The sequence below is a fragment of the Eublepharis macularius genome, chromosome 12 (genome assembly GCF_028583425.1).
Source record: "Eublepharis macularius isolate TG4126 chromosome 12, MPM_Emac_v1.0, whole genome shotgun sequence".
Taxonomy (NCBI): domain Eukaryota; kingdom Metazoa; phylum Chordata; class Lepidosauria; order Squamata; family Eublepharidae; genus Eublepharis; species Eublepharis macularius.
The window spans coordinates 28,691,757-28,712,871 of NC_072801.1; the positions used below are offsets into that span (position 1 = coordinate 28,691,757).

Here is a 21,115-nt window from a genome sequence, read left to right on the forward strand (position 1 = left end):
TATGCACCAAACTGAATGTATAGAAGAGTCAAATTGATTGATTATGTGATGAGCTATATAGAATTGCCATAAAATGCTGAAATGAGTAATATATAGAGAACAAATTTAAATGTGGGAAATTTTTATGGTTTATGATATATAGGTTTATGATATATAGAAATATTCAAAACTGGAAAATGGGATAAATTGTTTATCCAAAGACGTACAGTTTGGGTGTATAATAAGAAAAGTAGTTAAAGAGGTACTGCTTAATATAATGGAGAATGTATATCTGTTTTAGACAGAGGAATTTAATAGAAGTAAGGGAAAAGGGACAAAGGGTGGGAAAGCTGTTGGAAGTCTACAAAAGGGGGGGAAAGGGAGGGGGTTAGAAATGAAAAATTTGGGGAAAATTGAATGTAATGTAAAAATAACAATATTCTAACCCAATAAAAAAATTTTCAAAAAAAAAAAGAAACTGTTGCTGCAATGTAAGTTCCACCATCAGCCCAAAGGTGGGGAGGGGGACTCTCCCTATGAGAAGTGAAAGCAAATATGAGAAGAGCCAGAAAAGAGAAGGGGGAGGAGGAAATTGGAAGGGTTTACACTCTCCCATCTCAGCCAGGGAAGCCTTCCCTGCCTCTTAGCAGTTGCCATGTATTGAACACCATCCCAGCCATCACCCCATCCAAAAAAATTCCATTGCACGCCAGGGACTCCTCAGTACTGGCTTCAGCTGGCTGGTCTGCAGCTTCCTGAGAGGAAAAGGGGCTTAACCACTAGATTTGCTTAGTAGCTGTTCTCACTACTAAATCCAGACACAAACTATGCAGGTAGCATTTTTATTTTTATTAGAGATGCATACCTTTTGGCACATTCCATTTGCATTTCAAGAGCCTCTCACAATGGCATCTCTGTTCCACCATTGTGCTGCATTGGTGGTTGATGGTGTTTCATATCAAGAATGCAAATCCCCCTTGGCATCTGCCAATTTGACCCAGTGGAATCTGGAACAAAAAAATAAATTCAAAGAGCAAATATTGGGTGGATTGTTTCCTAATCTGGATTGTTTCCTAATCTGTTTCTTGATTGGTCAAGGGAGGAGGAAATGGAGGCCAGTGACCAAAATCTGCTGTCTCTTACCTCACTCGCTTCCTCCAGAGACCTCAGGGCATGGTTCTTCTCCCCCCCCCTTCAGTTTTATCTTTGCAGCATTCCTGTTAGATAGGTTAGGCTGAGAGAGAAAGTGACTGGCACAAGGTCCCCCCCACTGTAAGATTTGTGGTTGAACTGTGACATGAATGCTGGCTTCCCTCAATTCTTAAAGTATCACTCTACCTTCCACCACACTGGCTTGTGGTGTGGGTGGCAATTGCACTGTGGAAAACGCAGCATCTGAATATGGTGAGGGTGTGAAAGAGTGGCGGAAGGTAGTATATTTGCCTGTGTTCTTAGCTGGGCCACAGGCCAGTTTTCATCCAGTAGTGGCATCCCTTAAATGTGCACAATATTTCCTCGTCTACAGTGTTACTAAATGAACCGATCAGGCATGGATTGAGGAATGATCACGTAGAAGGAATCTGAATTGGGCCCAATCCCTCTTTGGCTTAAGACCAGCGCAAAGAGAACGTGCTTCCATTTAGGGACAGCTGGCAAAGCAACTACTCAAAGAAAGGACCCTTGTTTACTGGACTCAGTGCTAATTTGATTGCAGAGGAAGGTGATGTTCTGGCCTGCTTTCAATTCCTCACTCTCAAATCAAAACTGCCCAACTCTATGCTAGGGGTGAGCTATTTGGAGGGGATTCCCGTGTGTTGGATGCTCCAGAAGAGGAAGAGGCTAGAATAACTTCTTGCACGCATAGTCTTGAGCATGTGCACGCACATGATGCTTTCAGCCTGTGAAAGGAAAAGGCAGTAGCAGACCTCTCACTGCAAGTTCTGGGACAAAGATGCAGTCTGGATTCTGGATCCCAGGATCTTTTTGGCTCACCTTGTGATTTTCATGTTCCAATCCCCTTCAGAACTGTCTTCTGAAATCCCTCTGGCATGTCCTGAAAAAAGAATGCAACGTCATGCGTCTAGGCCTGTCACCTCGGACCAAGAGCATGTTCTGAACAAGCATCTGGTGCTCCACCCACCAGCTCCTACCATTGTGCCACATGGCTTGTGGCTTTTTGCCATTGCTTCTGGCATGTGAGAGTACTGTGTTCATTGATCCTTCTGCAGAGAATCCCATACTTTGTGTAGTTTCCCCCGCAACACCTCACAATGAGTTGTATACTGATGCTGTCTGAATCTCTCTAGCTTTCCCTTCTGTTGTGGCATAGAAGTGCTTTGCTCACTCAATACTACCTACTGAGTTGCTATTTTACACCACTTGTTCTCTGTTACAGAGACAGAGATGTGAAATTTCTGGAAATTTTGAACTTACGGTGGGGGGATTTCCAGGGTTTTGGGGGGGGGGTGAGATTTAAATTTGGAGGAAAATTGAAATAACGAGCACTATGCGATATTTACTGTCCTATCAAACCTAAACTGTTACTGCTTTAACTACGTAAAATGCATCCTTTGTAACTTGGCAGTTAAAATTTCAATATTTGACGTATTTATGGAGTGAGAAAAGCCTTAGTTTTCTACAAGCAAAATTGCAAATATACCTAATACTTGAGAGAAAGCTGTAAACTGATGCACCCTATACTACCTTAGCACATACACCTTAATTTTTGCTATCTGAAAAGTAGAAAAAAATGGGAGTTAAACAGAAAGCACAAGCTGTGTGGTAAGCAACATAATATCTGCACAGCTAGATGTAGTTCCAGCTACATGCTGTCGTCTTCATTCTGTGGCTACTAGTTAGAGTTGCTTGTTACCCAATCTTAAATTGGAGAGTTTGAGGGAGAGGTGAAAAGGCCAACTACAAGGGAAGGGTCTGGTCAAAAAGACAGCCGAAGGCCTGCAGCAGTTGAGAAGCCATGAAAGCCCTGCGTGCTCCCCTCATGAAGATTAGGGATCCTGCTAGGTGCAGAATTGCATCTTGCATTTAAGAACTGTATGTGTCTACAACATGCCCACCTTGTCTTTAAAAAGCATTCTAAACGTGAAAATATTTCTTGGGAGTCTTTTTCAGTCCTCCCGAAACATTTCCCCCCAGGCCTTCACATTTCTAAGTGGAGGTGGGGTTCATCTTGTGCCACGGCTGTGCAATGTCCTGCTGTGGGATGGTTACTTTGCCTTCTACCCCTGTTCTCTCAGTGAGAGATGGCTTTGCTTGGGAGAGTCGAGTGGGTTTCTGCTGTTGGCTTTGGCTGTTATTTATTTTATTGTGGGGTTTTTATGGCTGCTGTTTGGGGAGATTTTACTATTATTAATATTGTTCTAAAATTTTGATGTAAGCCATCCTGTAGTTTCATAGACTGTTGCAGTATAAGGGAAGCTTTCCTTTCAAAACAGGCATGTAGAAACGAAGAATCAGTGCAATCCTAAGGAGAGTTACTCCAAACTAAGCCCATTGAAGTCAATGGGCTTAGACTGGAGTAACTCTCCTTAGGATTGCACTGTTTGTGTATGTCAAAGCTCTAACCCCCAGGTTGGAGGATAACAGCCTTCTGACTGAAGATGAGTCAGGCGTTTATTATTTCTAGGTGTCAAATGAAAACACTGCAGCCCAGTCAATAATCACTCTGTTATCTTTTAGGACTTTTCTTTAAAATCAGTCTCATCACTCTCTTGAAATTATTGGATATGAAAGAATCAAAATGATACAAAAACTCTTGCGTATGTCAAGGAAATCCAAAACAGATGAGCATATATATATATATTGTGACCCTTATTCCTGTGTTTCCTAACCTGTCAGTTAGGACCCAAAAGCAGGTCACAAAGTGTGCAAGTGGGTCACAGGCCAGCCATCCCTAATAGCGGCTCCTGCCCTTTACACCCTTCTCTTTCTCTCCTTCCTCTCTAGTTTCTCACATTCTCACCTAGCCCGCCCCCCCTTTGCAACAATAATGGGCGGGGGTGGGGGAAGCTGTCTGCCTTTATGACAGTAGGAGGAAGGTGGGAAAAGGCTGGAGAGGGGGTGAGAGATATTTAGCGCATGGGAAAGTGAGAGGAGGAGGGGAGAGAGGGTGTGTGAGAGTGCAGGCTTTGTCTTGGCACTGCTGCTGGGCAGTCCAACCTCTTGCCTGGCCACCTGTTATGTTTCACTGCCCTCTACCTGCTATGGGAGATGTGCTGCACTGAGGCACTTGCCACTCTGCCATCTTCCTGCCTCTCCTCAACTCCCTCCCTCACCCAGTGCCTTCTTAATCTCTTGGACCAGCTTTGGATAGGTCACCATACAAAGTAAATTTGGACTTGTAGATCACCATACCAAGAAGCCTGGGAACCATCTCCTTGTCCTATCTTAAATTTAAAAGATGACATACAATTTATTCTCACCCAAGCTCTAGTCTCACTCAGCCCAAGCGTGAGAGCTTCAGGGATCTCTTGGGTGTGGCCATCTTAGATCGGATCAATTACATGAAACCCACATGACCATACCAATACCTTCCAACTTTCACTTTGATGGTATGAGGAGAGCACTTCTCTCGCATAAAAGAAATTTCCCATAGGAATATATGTATCAAAACTGTGTAATCTTGTTTGTTAAGAGATTTTTCTGGGCATCTGCTCATCTGCTTAAAGTTCTCTCTTCCCCAAGGATGGAACAGTGAGAACATTTGCTGGGACAATAAACACTCTACATGTTTTGCAAAGTTGTTCAGTCAATTCCTTTAACAGACAAGGGTCTGTGACAGACTTTTTTTAAAAAGAGACAAACCGACTCACCTTCTGGAATATCTGCTGAGCTGGGAACCTCCCGGCAATTTTGTGGAGGTTTTTTAATCCTCCTAATTTGCAGTGGATGTAGCCATACAGGTTAGCAGCTTGAAGGGCGATGCCGGCTATCACAAGTGCCTGCAGAAAAGCAGATGGATGGTAGATTCCGCTTGATGCTTTAGCAAAGGGACAGGAAAGACTACTCTGGGGGAGGCTGGAGGTTCCAGCGGGGTTCATACGGTTAATTTTCTGGGTGCATTTTGCAAGTAACGCCAGTAAGCGCCAGTTCCAGCGCGGGGTCTGTGAAACTGAAAGCCCATTTCTCCTGCTGCCCGGGGTTTTAAATTTTACAGACCCCACATCAGTTCCAGCTTGGGGTCTGTGAAACGGACAGCCTGGGCAGCAGGAAAAGAGGCTGTCCATTTCACAGACCCTGCAGCTGAACCCAGTGCGGGCTCTGTGAAACTGATAGCCCCGTTCTCCCGCTGCCCAGGCAGCAGAAGAAAGGGGCTGTCTGTTTCAAACACCCCACACCGGCATCAGAAGCCGGCGCAGGGTGGTTGAAATGCCACAGAATAATGAACCACGAACTGGGAAAAGGTCAGAAGTTCGTGGTTCAAGTTTCCATGGAATGCTATGAACCACGAATTACATGGTTCAGGGTTTTTTTGTTTCATGCCCATCTCTAGCTGGGAGATTTGGGAGGTGGTGCCTGGGGAGGGCAGATTTTAGGATGGATATGATGTCAAGGGTGATACTCTTGGCTGCCTCCCTTAGTCTCTTTGGTCTTCCAGTTTGGAAACGAAGGCAGAGAGAAAGCCTCTGTCGGGAAGCAGCTGGAGTTGAGGATCTCTGTATGTCAACTCCATTGCTGTAAGGCTCTTGGCATCCACAAGAGAAGCAAAGGACCAAGCGACAGATACTTCGAGAGTTCTATGGCTGGGTCCCCTCGAGGGCACCTTTGCCCTAAAAGCTGTGGAGAGTGCTCATGCACAGGGTTGTCAACTCCAGGTTGAGAAATTCCTGGAGATTTGGGGGTGGTGCTAGGTGAGAGCAGAGTTTGGGGAAGAGGCTCATCGGGGCTGTGATGTCGCTCTAGGAATTTGGCATCTCACAGAGTACGCCTTCTGAAACTGCCCATTTTTTCCCAAGGGAAACTGATCCCTGTAGTCTGGCGATCAATTGTAATTCCAGAAGACCTCCAGCCACTCCTTGAGGTTGGTAACCCTGGATGGATCAGAGCTGCAGAGAGCTAACCTTTCCTATCATTTGTAGTCTTGGCCCAAAGGATCATCCCAGCCTTACCAGCCACTTCAGCTTCAAGGAAAACAGCGTGCTAAAAAAGAAAATGGTCCAGATGACGGGGCATATGATCAGCCCCAGCCAGAAGATCCGAGCCTCAACTTCTGTGGGGGCAGCTATGCTGGAAGGGACCTAGAAAGACAGAGGGGCTGACTAACGCAAAAGAGTTCTCATCAGCAAACATTGCACAAAAATAATGTAACATTCAGTAGAAATGAGAAAAACTGCTCTGTACACTCTTGATTCTAGGAATATAGATTCATTTCCTCATCCTGGCTTATAAACTTCCTTTGTGTTTATTATAAGTGGCGGCTGTCATCTTGGCCCCTAATCTGTTTTGTCTGTTTGTTTAAAAAAACTTACATTCAGAAAGCAGACCTCCGTAAGTGTATCGGCTCCAATGTAGATGGACAAGCCTCCCAGGATTCTCTTCCGATTAGAAGAGCAGAATAAAAATCAAATTTGTTTAAAATCGAAGGGCAAATGAGGCACTTTGTGGTTTGTGTCAGCCTAGTTCCAAATTGTGTCTGTTGGGCAAAGGGCTCTTGGGGAGGAAGTGGCTCTCCTTTGACTCTCCTGAGGTGGCTCTCCTGAGATGGAAGACAGAAGGTCCCAGGTTTAATCCTCGGCAGCATCTCCAGTGAAAAGGATTAGGATCAGGGCTTTTTTTTAGCGGAAACGCGGTGGAACGGAGTTCCAGAACCTCTTGAAAATGTTCACATGGCTGGTGGCCCCGCCCCCTGATCTCCAGACAGAGCGGAGTTTAGACTGCTCAGCGGCACGGAGGGCAATCTAAACTCCCCTCTGCCTGGAGATCAGGGGGGCGGGGCCACCAGCCATGTGACCATTTTCTCCGAGGGCAACCCACTGAGTTCCGCCACCTCTTTTCCCAGAAAAAAAGCCCTGATTAGGATATAGGTGATGTGAAAGACCTCTGCCTCAGGCCCTGGGGAGCCGCTACCAGTCTGAGCAGACCATGGCCTTACTCTGTATAAAGCAACTGCCAGCGCAGTTGAGTGCAAAGTTCACATTAGCCTAAGGGGCTTCCTAAGTTCAACTCTAGCCATTGGTTTAGGATGCACCAATGAAGCAAGTCCTGTGAGACCAAAGGGGCAAGCGCTTCCCACTTCCCATCTCTTCTACAGCACAGTTTATGCGGTTTGTCTTGGATTATGAGATACGAACACAGTTGGGGCAGCACTGAGCCTTGCCTTGGCATGTGGGCATTCAAAATGTTTAATCAGCTTTTACAATTAAAACTCTTAACTGTAGCAAAAAACATTCCTCTCGACTGTACTTGTGGGCAAAAGTTCCATGTGTAAAATTAAACATCAGTGCCGATAAATTCACAGAGGTTATAGCGGGATGCAAAACAGAGGAGCTCTTGAAGGGACTCGCTGGGCAGGATGGTGGTTTTATCCCCACTGCGGACGATTTCCAGTACAGGCTGAGTCCACTCCAACAAGAGCGCCACCCTCCTGGTTCCTGAGTGATGCATTTTCTGCCTCAGGACAGCAGCGCTCCTGTTGCCTGAAGAAATAATCACCTTTAAAGAGGTACATACCTTTTTGGCTTCGTACACCCAGTGGCTTTTCCCATCTTCGTCGATCTGGTTCCACCAGCGCAGGCCAACCAGGAGCCTTCCAGTGACATTCTAAGTGGCAAAATAAAAAAAAACAGCAGACGGTTCTGTGAGGAGGACCCCTTGCTTTATGGGTCAACTGATTTTTTCTTTGGTGGTAGTTTTAAATTGCGCTAATGCCCAAGATTGTGCACACTGTTTATTTATTTACTTCATTTATACCTCACCTTTCTCCCCAATGGAGACCTACAGCAACTCACAACATTCTCCTCATCTCTATTTTAGGTAGGTTAGGCCAGGGCTTTTTTTCTGGGAAAAGAGGTGGTGGAAGTCAAGACCACACAAGTGCACTTATGCTCCCAGGACCACACAATGACATCACTTTGGGTCAACTGGAACAAGAGGGAAGTTTTTTAAAGTTTAAATTACCCTCGGCAAAAATGGTCACATGGTCGGTGGCCCCGCCCCCTGATCTCCGGACAGAGGGGAGTTTAGATTGCCCTCCGCGCCGCCGAGCAGCACAGAGGGCAATCTAAGCTCCCCTCTGTCTGGAGATCAGGGGGCGGGGCCACCGGCCATGTGACCATTTTTAAGAGGTGCTGGAACTCCGTTCCACCTCATTCCCACTGAAAAAAAGCCCTGGGTTAGGCTGAGAGAAAGTGACTGATCCAAGCTTCCATGGCAGAGAATTCAAACCGGGGCCTCCCAGATCCTAGCATGACACTCCAACTGCTACATGAGCAGACCATCTGCCTCCTCCTCTTCCTCTCGCTCTTCCTTGCCCCTACCGAGCGGGGACAGGCACTCTTCAGACGACACAAACCCACCATGCTGCAAGACTTGGCTCAGAGATGAGGTTTTGACAGAGCCCCTTGATAATGAAGAGAAGGGGGAACTGTACAGGGCTAGGTTTGCTTGGTTGGAATGTTGACTCTAATGCCTTGCATAGCACAATGCCCAAAGAGATGCATACTGAGCAAGAAGACTTGGCAAATGTTGCCATTGCAATTTTATCTATGCCAGTAATTTCCATAGTTGTCCAAGGTGCCTGCATCTTCTGTGCAAAATAAGTTCATTCATTAAAGGTTTCCAAAGCAACCATCCATGGCATGGGGTGCCTGTTGCCTCTCTGCACTTTGGCATCAGTCTTCCCAATGGCCCTCAGCTAGAGGCAGCTAACTCCACATTTGGATATGACTGGGTCACTTGAGGATGTAAGAGCTTTAGGGGAGGCTGGCTGTTGCAACTTGTCTGAGTCACTGATCTAGGCCTGAGGCCAACAGGAAGCATTGTCAAAACAATGCCTCATGCTGACATGCATGTGGGAAGCTCTCCATTTAAATTCAGAAAACAGTCTATCTATTGGAAGGTTGAGAGGAAAGAAGTCTGGGGGATTTCAGATGAGCATTGTGGGTCATGCACAGGCTGCTGAGACCTTTTTCTGCTGAAAACTCAGATAAGCCGGTCAAAGGAAGCAAGACTAAGCTAGATGGACCAAAGACCTTGCTATGTGAGCAGGTTCTGGGGACAGGCTGTGGCTCAGTGGTACGGCATCTGCTCTGACTGCAGAATGGATCCCAGGTTCAGTCAGTACTGGGACTGCAGTGCCTTGTTAATAGATCAAGTCAAAATCTACCCCCGGGGACCCAGGCAGATGATTTTTCAAAACACTGAAATTATTCTATAATACAAGAATTTACAAATCTTGCAGGTGCCATCTTAAAAGAGGTATGCCTTTTCCCAATCCACCAGGAAGGAATGCATGTTCTCAGAGGGTGCATGTTTGTGCATCGTTAACGATGAAAGCGTGCTTGTGTTCTTCAGAATCATTCTCTTACTGACATGCACATTTATGACAAATCACACAATCCATTAATTATTGAAAGCTGGGAGGATGAATTGACTACAGCTTTTTAAAAATTGGGTGACTGCTGTAGTCATTCCTCCAGGATGTCTTCTCGCACCTGAATCCTGTGATTCTGAACTAAAAGCCAAATGGAACCAGGTGGCACATTAGCAGGTTCCGGGGGTAGCCCAGGCTATTCTTACCTTCACAGACCAGAAGTCAAAGGACAGCAGCAAGAGGATGACAACAAAGCAAGCGATGAAGCTCTTGCTGAACCAGTCACAGAACAGGTAGGTCATGATTGCGCTCACCCTGAAGAAGAGGTGGAAGAAGGTGGCCAGCGGGTGCCTAAGAGAACAATCCAGCATGCCCATCAGTTGCGTTAGAAGAGACTATAGGGATGGTTTGCGCCTGCTTGAAAGCTTCAGCGAAGTGGGGGGGGGCATCATGGCAGCCTTTCCTCTATATTCCCCAAAGCACCCCCTCCTTCAAATGGTGACACTTTGGCCAAGCAGAGAGAAGCGATTGGGCCCCACCCTCTCACTTCCAAATTGGCAAACCTTTGCCTCCACCCCAAAAAAACCTAGCCAGGCTGCCAGAAAAGGAACAAGATGTCCCTACTATTCTGACCTCTCAAGCTCCCCGTGACTGATTTGAAACACAGAGCACCCACTTTATAGAGAGGTGCACCAGGCAGAGATTCACAGCAGTTCAGTTGAAGTTTGGTTGGCTGTATTCAAAGCCATCTACTGCCAGGCAAGACGATATAGCCGTTTCCGCATTTATACGGTGGCTTGTAATACTTGAAGCAGGTTTCAGGTTAGGTAATAAAATTGTGTCCATATCTCTTCTGAACTAGCACAAAAATGAGCACCTGTCCAGATTCAGTCTGGCTCAAAAGCAGCCAACTTCATACCAGTCTATGAATCATTAACTCAGGTTCCCCAGGTGCCCAGCTTCTGTGAAATCACATCCAGGCTATTCTTTCCCTGACTCTCCCTTGCTGAGTTCAGGCAACAGCTGAGCAACTCACAGTTCTAATGGCAAGGGTGAAAAGAGCCCTGCGGCAAGCTCCAGTTGGCAATCAGTGGGTTGTGTTGACTCATAGAGAACAAGGCCCAAGTGGCTGAGCATTCTTTCATACCGGTTTGTTTGGAGGATTCATGGCAAGGACCGAAAGGCTGGCTTTTATTTGTGTGTCTATATGGCAAAAAGGGCCCTGACCTGAATAGTCCAGGTGAGCCTGAGATCTCACCAGCTCTCAGAAGCTAAGCAGGGTCAGCCTTGGTTAGTAATTGGATGGGATACCTCCAACGAAGTCCAGGGTTGCAGAGGCAGGCCATGGCAAACCACCTCTGATAGTCTCTTGCCATGAAAATTGCCACCAAGTGGTCACCATAAGTCAGCTATGACTTGAAGGAACCACACACACTCATATGGCAAAAAAGAGGCACCGGTCAGACATGAGACTCCCATTAGAAGGAGGCGGTTCTGATAAACCACACGCCTGTCTTCCTGTCTCATGCAAAAGGTCATGGGTCTCAAACTGGTGACTTGCTGGATGTGCGTGGGGGGACTCTGCCTACACACACACACACACACACACACACCAAATCTGATTAAAAGAAGGGGCTGCTGGAAGACCAGATGAAAGCGCTGCTTTCCCCCAATAGGCCAAAGTGGGACAGGTGATGCTGCTTGAGTCCTGCAGAAGGCGATGGAGTTGCTGTCTCAGTGCTGCAAATGGGGGTGCCTCTGTGGGAGCTGATTGTCAGGAGATGGTCTCCAGAGAGCTCTTTGGTTCAAGGACCCAACTGAGCTTGGAGAAGGCAAAGAACTTTCCTCCCAGCAAGCTGAGGAGTATGGGTAGGACTGGCAACGCCAAGATGGGAAATTCCAGGAGATTGGGGGGCAAAGCATAGGGAGGGCTGGAGTTTGAGGAGGGGAGGGAGCTCATCTGGGATGTGATGCCATACAGCCCACCCTGCAAAGCAGCCCTTGTCTTCAGGGGGACTGATCTTTGTATTCTGTAGATCAGTTGCCATTTTGGGAGATCTCCAGGTCCCACTTGAAAGCCGACAACTGTGGCATGGGCTGTGTGTATGTGAGAGAGAGAGAGTGCAAGTGCACACTGGAAGAAACAGGAGCTTGGCAGTTTGTGTTTGGAAAAGAGAAAGAGGAGAAACGAACTGAGAATTGGCTGGATGTAAAGACCACACGGGGTCAGGTGCAGTCACACTTTCTCTAGCTCTCCTGCAGAAGAGGGTGTGTATAAATTTGCTCCTGGGGCCACGTTTGCTTTCTTGCCTGAGCAGTGAGATGTCCACAGTTGTTGTGTGCATAGTGCCCGTCACTCTGTCTCGCCCCTGCCTTCCATTGCCTATTATTAATATTGTAACTCCTGTGTTTGTGGGGCCTTGGCACTACATCTTTGTCCCAGGATACTGGGCAGGCAAGAATGTATTGACTTTTGGAGGCCCACTACACCCACTGCTGAAAGAGAATGTGCATTTCCCCACTTCCTCTTCTCTGTGCCTAGCATGTTCCGTCTAGACAATGCTCTTGTTATGGATGGTGGCTTGTTGAACAAAGCCTGTCTTGGATTTCCCCTCTGTCAGATGCAACCATGAAGAGTGTGGGACGGAATCACAAGGGTGATAGATTTAACTTCTTAAAGAAAAACAACTTATTTCCTGGCTTTGGCAACTCCTATATCTTGCCTCCTCTGCTGATTTCCATTCTGGGGTGCAAAGGGGAAGCAAAACTAGCTCTGGAAAAAGACCCTTCTCATTCCCAAAGGGAGGAGGGGGCTTGTGCTCGCCTTGTACATTGCATGGACCACCAGCTCAGAGGAGGTAGCTCCTGCTCAGCTTCCGTGTGGAAACAGCTACCGTCAGGACACATGGGGTTAGCAGCACCTGACAGCTTATTGTTGATTTACTGTGCAAGTTTGCTGCTGGGCTTTCCCTTGTAACTGTACAGTGGTAGAAAGAGGAAATGACAGAGCTGTATAGCCTGCCCTATCATGTGGTCATAGGGGAGGTGGCAAGAAATATATATTCTGGCTTGGATCAACCGACTACTCCCTTGAACCAAAGGATACTTCCAGTCATGCGAGGCGGAATTTTTGCCAGTGTTTGTGCTCCATTGCTGACCCCCACACTATCATCTCAGTCCCAAGAACCAGCATTTCAGGGAAAGGGGCTGTGGGAAAGAGCCATTCTGTGAGCAGAGCTCTGTTGATGGCCTTTTAGATCTAAGCCATTACATCTATGATAATAGGTGCATTGCAGTAAATGTCAGAAAACTGGTGAAATGTTGTCATTTACCAAAATGACTTCAGGTTGCATGAAGCCCTCATTGCCAGCATTGTTACTGTGTCTCATCACATCTCAATCCCATACAGGGACTGCTCCTTGAGAACTTCCTTGATTCTCAAACTGTGGTGTCACAGGACCCCAAAATGGGTCATGCTGCTCCTGCAAGTAAGTCATAGGGTTGCTAGCACCACTTTGGGAAAATCCTGGAGATTTGGTCGGGGTGGGGGGGTTGGAGCCTGGAGATAGTGGCGTTTGCGGAGGGGACAGACCTCAGTGGGATATGGTGCCATGCGGTCCGCTCTCCAAAGCAGCTAGTTCCTCCAGGGGAATTGATCTCTGTTGCCTGGATGTCAATTGTAATTCCAGGAGATCTCCAGCTGCCACCTGGAGGTCAGCAACCTTATTCATAATGCCTGGCGGAAGGAGGAAGGTGGGAAAATTGGGCTGCTAATGAATACTAAACATGAAAAATAAAAAATAAAGTTGTTCAGTGTTAACTGAGGTGAGATTTGTGCATTTTATTTTGCGGAGGGGGAAAGTAGCATGCATTTATTTTGCAAAAAGTAGGGTGAGTTTACAGATGGGTCCCATTTCAAGAAGCTTGAGAAGTGGCGCTGCTTTACCTGATCTTTGCTTTCCTTAACGCCAGCTCTTCCTCATTGCCAAAGTCAAGTGAGACATCTTCAGTATCGTCTGTTAAAGTCTGCGAAGAAAAAAGCATACCCGCTAATAGGCATTAAACAGAAGGTTGCCAACCTCCAGGGGGGACATGGGGCTTTCCTGGAATTGCAACTGGTCTCCAGACTAGAATGTTCACTTCCCTTGGAAACTCTAGCACCTTTGGAAATGGGCTCTATGGTATACTATACAGTCTAGGAGAAATGGAAGTCCTAGAGTGTCCCCCAGTGATCTCGCTTGCCTCCCCAAACACAGCCTTCTGCAGGTTTTGCCCCTAAATCTCCAGGAGTCTCTCAAGTTGGAGTTAGCAACCCTAATTAAATGGGAGGCATGGGGGGACAGCCTGCTCTACCCTTCCCAGTTACTGTCACGCTTTGGGATCTGCTGTGGCAGGGAAGAGAGAGAAACAGCAGAGAATCTCTGGAGGATTCTCAGCCCACTGGAAGCAATGCTGCTTGCAGGGCGGAAGGCACTCCGGTACTGAAAGCCTACATCTCAAGCGTTTAGAAAGAAAACGTTGACCCTTGAGTGAAAACATGGTTTCATTTTTAGTTTGTTGTAAACTGCCTTGACTGCAGTTAGGAAGTGGGGAGCAGGCTACGGGACCGCCTCCCTCCCTATGTTCCTCCACGGCAACTTCACTCATCTGCACAGGGTCTCCTGCAGGTGCCAACCCTGTACATGGGCAAAATCAACAGCAGTCCGTACACAGGCTTTCTCTGTGGTGGCCCCTACCCTGTGGAACAGCCTGCCTGAGGAGGTCAGGAAAGCCCCCATCCACCTAGCCTTCTACAAACGATGCAAAACTGAATTATTCAAAAAGGCTTTTGTATTGTAGGGAGGGGGTCTCAGATGCTCCACTGATAAGTTAGTGACCATAGAATTCATCCATAGACTTCACCACTATGTTGCCTTATGTACTGCTTTAAATATGTGCTCCTATGTCATCCCTAGAATTGCTTATGTTCTGTTTCAGCATTCCTTCAGCTCTGTATTGGATTCTTGCTAATGTTACGCCTGTAAACTTGTGTTTATTTACCCTACGGCATTGTTTATGGAAATGGTCCTTGATACTGACTGTATGACTCTCACACTGTGTAATACACCTTGAGTCTCAGTGAGAAAGGCGGACCATAAATGACATAAATAAATAATAAAAGCACAAGGTAGTTAGGGAGGAATAATATCCTGCTCTCAAAGCCTCTTCTGGAGCTTCTACGCTCTGCCCCTCAAAAAGCGACGGTTGCCCTGGCACACAGTTAAGTCTGAAAGAGACATTTGGCCGTTGGTTGATGGCGTCCATCATAACTGAGCCCCTTTGTGTGGGGATTAGCTGCATTTCAAAGGGGGGGTCCTCACCACTTCCTGCAAAAAAGGAGTGCTTTGCAGGTACTCTGGTGCCTCCTAAAGCAAATCTGTTTCTGTGGAAACAACATCAAGCATCTCCCTGTCTATTCATCCATCCATTTATTTCACACCAGGCATTCTTAAAATGACAATAGCAACCCAAGAAAGTGAAGAAAGAGATTGTGAAAGCTATACTGGTACTCGGGGAGAAACAGGCCCACCAGGTCTCAGCTAAAACCCCTCCAGAGGATCAGCCACAGACCCTCCTGGGCAATGAGACGCCGGGCCTTGGGGAGTAGGCTGCGTCTTGCTCACAAACAGCCCCCTTCTCTCCAGCAACAGGCACCAGGCTCTACAGCAAGCCCAGAAGTCAACTCCATTCTCCTAACTACCTAGTCTACACTAATACATTGGATCGCCAACCTCCAGGTGGAGCCAGATGTTCTTCCGTATTTGCAACTGATCTCCAGGGTGCGGAGATCAGTTCCCTTGGAGAAAACGGCAGCTTCGGAGGGCAGAATCTACCATAGATTCTACAGTAGGTGAAATATCTCACCAAATTCCCCTCTTTGCAGGCACGGCTCCCATATCGCCAAGAATTTCCCAGGCTGGAGTTGGCACCCCTATGAGACTTCTTAATATCAGCTAGACTGCCAGGGGCTTATTCCACTGCTCACCATCTATCATGATAGATGCCCTTTTTGCTCTCTGCACACAAGAATAAATGGATCCAGACAGTCAGAGAAGAGATCTTGTCAAGCAGAGACAGAGATGCCACACTGCCTCCATAGAGAATAATAACACAATGCATTTTGCATTTGAATTCTGGAAGTTCAGGATATGATGCAAGCCTTTTTCTATTTCTGCGAACAGCTCTGAAAGTTTTTCCCAGCCCCTTCTCACTCCTGGTCTTAGCTAGAAGTTCTTAACCAATAAGGAAGTTCCTTCTTTCAGGTGCAAACTCTTCCAATTATGGGCTGAGATTGACTAGAATTCAGATTTGGGCATTTTGAGTTGTGGCCAGATAGAATCAACTATAGTCTGAGCCCTGACCTTCTAGATATGGTTGCTCTGGTTTGGGAAATTTCTGGAGGTTTAGAACAGTGCCTGGGGGAGGAAGGATGTCACTCTAGGACTTTAGTTTGGCCCTTTTCACACTGGCCCCCCCAAATGCCATCATAGCGCCACGATAGCGCCTCATGCTGAAACAAGAACAGTAAATACCCGTGCATGCCCATAATCGTTGCGCAGCCCTTATTCCGCTTGTTGTCCCACTCTTCGCGCGTTTTTCACCTGCGTGAGAGCAGTCGGTAACGCTTAATGGCGCTTTCTGTGCTTGGGACTTCCCACTTCCGCTCCCCGCCTTCTAGCCTTTTGGTGGCGATTTCCTGCCAAGTGCAAGGGGTCCCGCAAGCCTTTGAGCACTCCTTGTGGCCCCCCCTTTTTAATTTCCCCCAATACTCGGTCCACTGTTTTAGCACTACCGCGAAAGTGCAGCTGCATGCGGACGCTTCCAGCACGTTCATATTTTCCCAGTGATGTGCGCAAATGCTCTAACATGGGCCAAAACAGCTCTGTGGTTCCAATTTTGCGTGAGTCCAGTGGTGTCTTTCAACCTAGCAATGGCAGATTCTTTGATAGAAGTTCACAGCACAAAGCAGGCTCTAATTTGGTGTGAAAATGGCAAAAATTGGCCCAAACCAATCATGGGGCAGATTTCGGAAAGGGCGAAATTGCGCAATAGCGCAAAATATGGTGCCAGGTTTTTTTTAAAGGAAATGGGCGGGAATATGCTGTTGTCACCCACGACGCGAGCACATCCTCTGGCGCTCATGAATGGGAACATCTGGAAACGCAAGGAAGCACAACGGCTCGTGAAATTGTGAAAACAACCAACCTGATAGCGGGATCGTCAATATCGATTCCTGGCGCTTGGTGTGAAAAGGGCCTTTCTCCTTCACTCTACAGTATACTACAGAGTCTGCCCTCCCAAGGTGCCTTTTCCTCCAGGAGAACTGAACTCTGCAGTCTGGAAATAAATTGTAACTCCAAGAGAACTCCAGATTCCAATGGGAGATTATTTACAGGCCATGTATGGACTATAAAAACATTTTATTTAAATTTGCTTTTGAAGTGTAGCTGATAAGGGGCTCTCTGTTGTGTGGAGGATACAAGAGGACGGAAGCCTCCAGGGATCATGCATGATTGGCAATGTATGCTTGGAAAGGGGACCCTTCTGGCACGTGGCTTGTGTTGACGAGGGAAAAGGGGGGAGGGCTGGGGTGGGAATTTCTGTGCCCAATGGAAGTGGGCAGAAGTGGGTTCTGACCCATGAAAATGCTATAACATGAAATGGTAAAGCAGGCACTTTATTCCAAAACCAGGAAGTTCAGCTGAGTATTTGGGAATTGGAATCTGCCAGGGACCAGTTCCTGACCAGAACATTAATGGGAAACCATTTTGCAAAATATCTGGTGGGATGTACAGGAATCAATCATGGTCTCATGCAGCTTGGAAAAAGTTGATCTGGCCAATTTAAGTAATCAAAGAGGTAATCTTTGAGGAAGGGAACGTCTTCCCAGCAAGCAATTAATATTTTGAATTTTTAAGAGAGTAGGAAATAAGAAAATGGAATATGAATAGAACCTACAGCAAATATCCCTGTCCTCTTTGCACCCGTCAGAAGTACTCAAAAGCAATTAATGCTTGTCAGTGTACAGGATGCTTAAAATGGGCCCTGGGGAGGAGGGAGGGGATTGAGGGAGGAAAGAGCAGGTTAAGTTGATTTTATGCCCGTTTTTAATTTAATGTTTAGTCAGTCTTTGGTTTCTTGAAACTGGGTTTTTTTGACTCGTGCTGCTCTTTTAAGTTATACACAGTTTGTTTGGAGCAAGGGGGTCCGTCTCTTTTACCCATTGCAGCTGCCTTATTGTTAATGTGTAATAAGCTACCCTGCGCATTTTTCAGCAGCAGCATGGGGTATATGTTTTAGAGATAAATCAAAAAGTGGGCCAACTGCAAAATGAGGCTAATGCAGATTGCATTCTACAGCCTTTGGACAACTAGAGCAAGCCAGGCCAGCTTGTGTGAAACACCAGCCATTGGCAGCACCATACCTTGTGCTTTCCCACTTGCTCCAGGGTAAACTCTAAAATATAAGAGACTGGATGAGTCCCATGTTGGCTGGCAGCAGAACTGGGGGCTGCCCTCAGTCACCCATGCCCCAGCTTCTGCAGTGGTATTCCTAGCACCGTTAAACTCTGATGCCAGCCCAGAACACTGATTGGCACCTGCAGTTGTCTTGAGCCCCACTGCTGTTCAGGGTTTATGGACAGGCCCACTGCGGACCTAGGGTTGCCAGCTCCAGCTTGGGAAATTCGGAGATTTGAGGCACTGTATTGGAGGGATGGAGTTTTGGGGAGGGAAGAAGGCTCAGAGGGGATGTGATGCTATAGAGTCCACTCTCCTATAGCCTCTCTATGTCTTCCATTGCATACAGCCTACCATATCACAGAGTCTACTTTCCCAAAGCTGCCATTTCCTCCAAGAGTACTGATCCCTGTAATCTGGAGATTGATTGTAGCTCTGGGAGAACTTCAGGCCTCACCTGGAGATTGGTAACCCTACTCCACACCCAAATGAACCCTGCCATTAACACCCGTTTCCCCGATATTAGGACTTCAGGTTTCTAGCAGTTCACACCTGGAGTTGGCTAGGCGGAGCCTGGGAAGGGGTGATGGCTACTGAGATGGGTGCAGTGCACCGCAGTCTTATGGGTGTGCGTTGCTGTGAATAGTAAAAGCACTCAGCCAATGGACTGCCCCCTCCCTTAATTCAGCCCACTAGCCCTGAGTTTGAATTCCTTCCCTTGGAGGCTTCAAATCTTGAGATGTAGCTATTCTGCTAATGCCCTCATCAAACCCCATTCCTTTCTCTTATTTATTTTACTTCATTTATACCCCACCTTTCTCCCTGGCAAGGACCCAAAGCAGCTTACATCCTTCTCCTCTCCTCCATATTATCTTCACAACAACCCTATGAAGTAGGTTAGGCTGAGAGAGCATGATTGGCCCAAGGTCACACAGTGAGCTTCCACCATAGCAGAATGGGGATTTGAACCTGGCTCTCCTGGATCCTAATCTAACTTCTGCTGGCCTCCTTGGTTCCCTGTTTCTACATCCTACCCCTTGTGTCTCCAAATTCTTCCTTGCCCTCTGGGTGTTCGACTGACACCTCCATCCCCCCATACAAGCTTGGGGGACCATCATTTCCCCTCACCTTTTTGCTCATAAATCCCCCCGCAACCACACACACACATGCCCCAGACATTTCCCTTCCAGCCTCTCAGGCGCTCTCATTCTCATGCAATAATACCGTTTCCCCACATAAGCCCCTAAAGACACCCCCAGAACCCCCCATAATAATCTCACGCCCTTTATCCCCTGGGCATTCCTCCCTCTCCCCCTCTTCCTCACCAGCTTCATCCTCCTGTCTGGCTGCCTCCTTGCCTTGCCTCTGCGGATGTGATGCTGCTGCATCTGACTTCCTTCCTGGCTTGTTGCTATGGAGACAGAAGAGGGATACAGGTTAGATCCGGCAGGGCCTGAAAGGGAGAAAGTGGAATAGGGAAATCATAGAAAAAGCTTTGTGGCTTGGCTATAAGAAATTGGCTTTGGAGAAAAGAGGTGACAGGCTAAGGACAAGCACCTTGAGGAGAGAATTGGGGTCTGCTGGAGGCGAGGTGTTGCTGTTGTTAGACAGTCATTCTGGAGTCCACAAGATCAAGGCCTTCTAAGAGCAATCAGAAATCTCTGTTTCTCAGAAACACACGGATATGCTAACACAGAAATTTGATTTAAAGATTCAAATGGCACTATTGCTACTAGGGTTGCCAGCTCCAAGTAGGGAAATTCCTGGAGATCTGGGGGGTGAAACCTGGAGAAACCTGGAGAAAGTGGGGTTTGGGGAGGGAAAGGACCTTGGCATGGCATAATTCCATAGAGTCCGCTCCCCAAAGTGGCCATTTTCTCCAGGTGAACTGACCTCTGTGGCCTGGAGACCAGTTGTAATTCCAGGAGATCTCCAGCCACTACCTGGAGACTGGCAACCCTAATTGCTACCTTGTGGACTGCAGTGGGCTTTCCACGGCAGCCTGCCATGCGGAGCAAGTCAGCACATGACACTTTTCCTTTCCTAAAAAAAAGAAGCAGCAGTATCTCTGGCATATTTGTATTGAGTCCCTCGGGCTGCAGTTACAGGCATAGGAGTCAAGGCGAAAGAACTGCAGTTCTATGGTTGTTGTGGGTTTTCCGGGCTGTATTGCCGTGGTCTTGGCATTGTAGTTCCTGACGTTTCGCCAGCAGCTGTGGCTGGCATCTTCAGAGGTGTAGCACCAAAAGATAGAGATCTCTCAGTGTCATAGTGTGGAAAAGATGTGGCAGGTCATTTATATCTACTCAGAAGGGGTGGGACTGAGCTGAGTCATCCTGTAAGAGTTTCCCAGGGTGTGGAATGCTAATGGCGGGAGGCTTCACTGTATCCTGAGGAGGTTCTTTTGCATATGGATTGGTGCTTGATGTGCTAATCTTCTCTGCAGGGCTATTGTCGGGGATAGAATGTTTTGTTAGCCTGGTGTTTTTCAGAACTGGAAACCATGCTCTGTTCATTCTTAAGGTTTCTTCTTTCCTGTTGAAGTTTTGCTTATGCTTGTGAATTTCAATGGCTTCCCTGTGCAGCCTGACAAAGTAGTTGGAAGTGTTGTCCAGTATTTTGGTGTCCTGGAATAAGATACTGTGCCCTGTTTGAGTTAGGCTATGTTCAGCCACTGCTGATTTTTCAGGTTGTCCAAGTCTGCAGTGTCTTTCATGTTCTAGAATCAGCACCCCACAAACCTAGTGTATGGTTTCGGTTTGTGGATGATACATTTATCATTTGGAGCCATGGGGAGGAAGAATTGATGGGGTTTTTGAATCATCTCAACAACATCCACCTGAACATACAATTCACAATGGAGAAAGAAATCGAGGGAAAACTCCCATTTCTGGATACCTTGGTCATCCGCAAAGCAAACTTTCAGTTAGGTCACAAGGTCGACAGGAAACCAACTCACACTGATCGGTACTTACACAAAAACTCCAATCACCACCCCCGACAGAAAAGAGGCATAATGAAAACATTAGTGGATCGTGCAAGACGGATATGTGAGCCGCACTTTCTCAATGAGGAAATTAATCATCTAAAC

The 21,115-nt window shown here is 47.0% G+C and overlaps 1 protein-coding gene across 1 annotated transcript; it reads right to left on the reverse strand.

Moving 5' to 3' along the window:
- Window positions 1-916: 916 nt before the first annotated feature.
- On the reverse strand, window positions 917-19,375 carry TVP23A (trans-golgi network vesicle protein 23 homolog A). Its single transcript, XM_054995019.1, has 8 exons — window positions 19,350-19,375; window positions 13,473-13,552; window positions 9,733-9,877; window positions 7,666-7,755; window positions 6,105-6,233; window positions 4,809-4,937; window positions 1,972-2,032; window positions 917-986 (listed from the first exon to the last, which is right to left on the reverse strand). Exons 1-7 carry the CDS (start codon window positions 19,356-19,358, stop codon window positions 1,982-1,984), a joined length of 633 nt encoding a protein of 210 aa, XP_054850994.1. The 5' UTR covers window positions 19,359-19,375; the 3' UTR covers window positions 917-986; window positions 1,972-1,981.
- Between the last annotated feature and the right edge of the window lie 1,740 nt (window positions 19,376-21,115).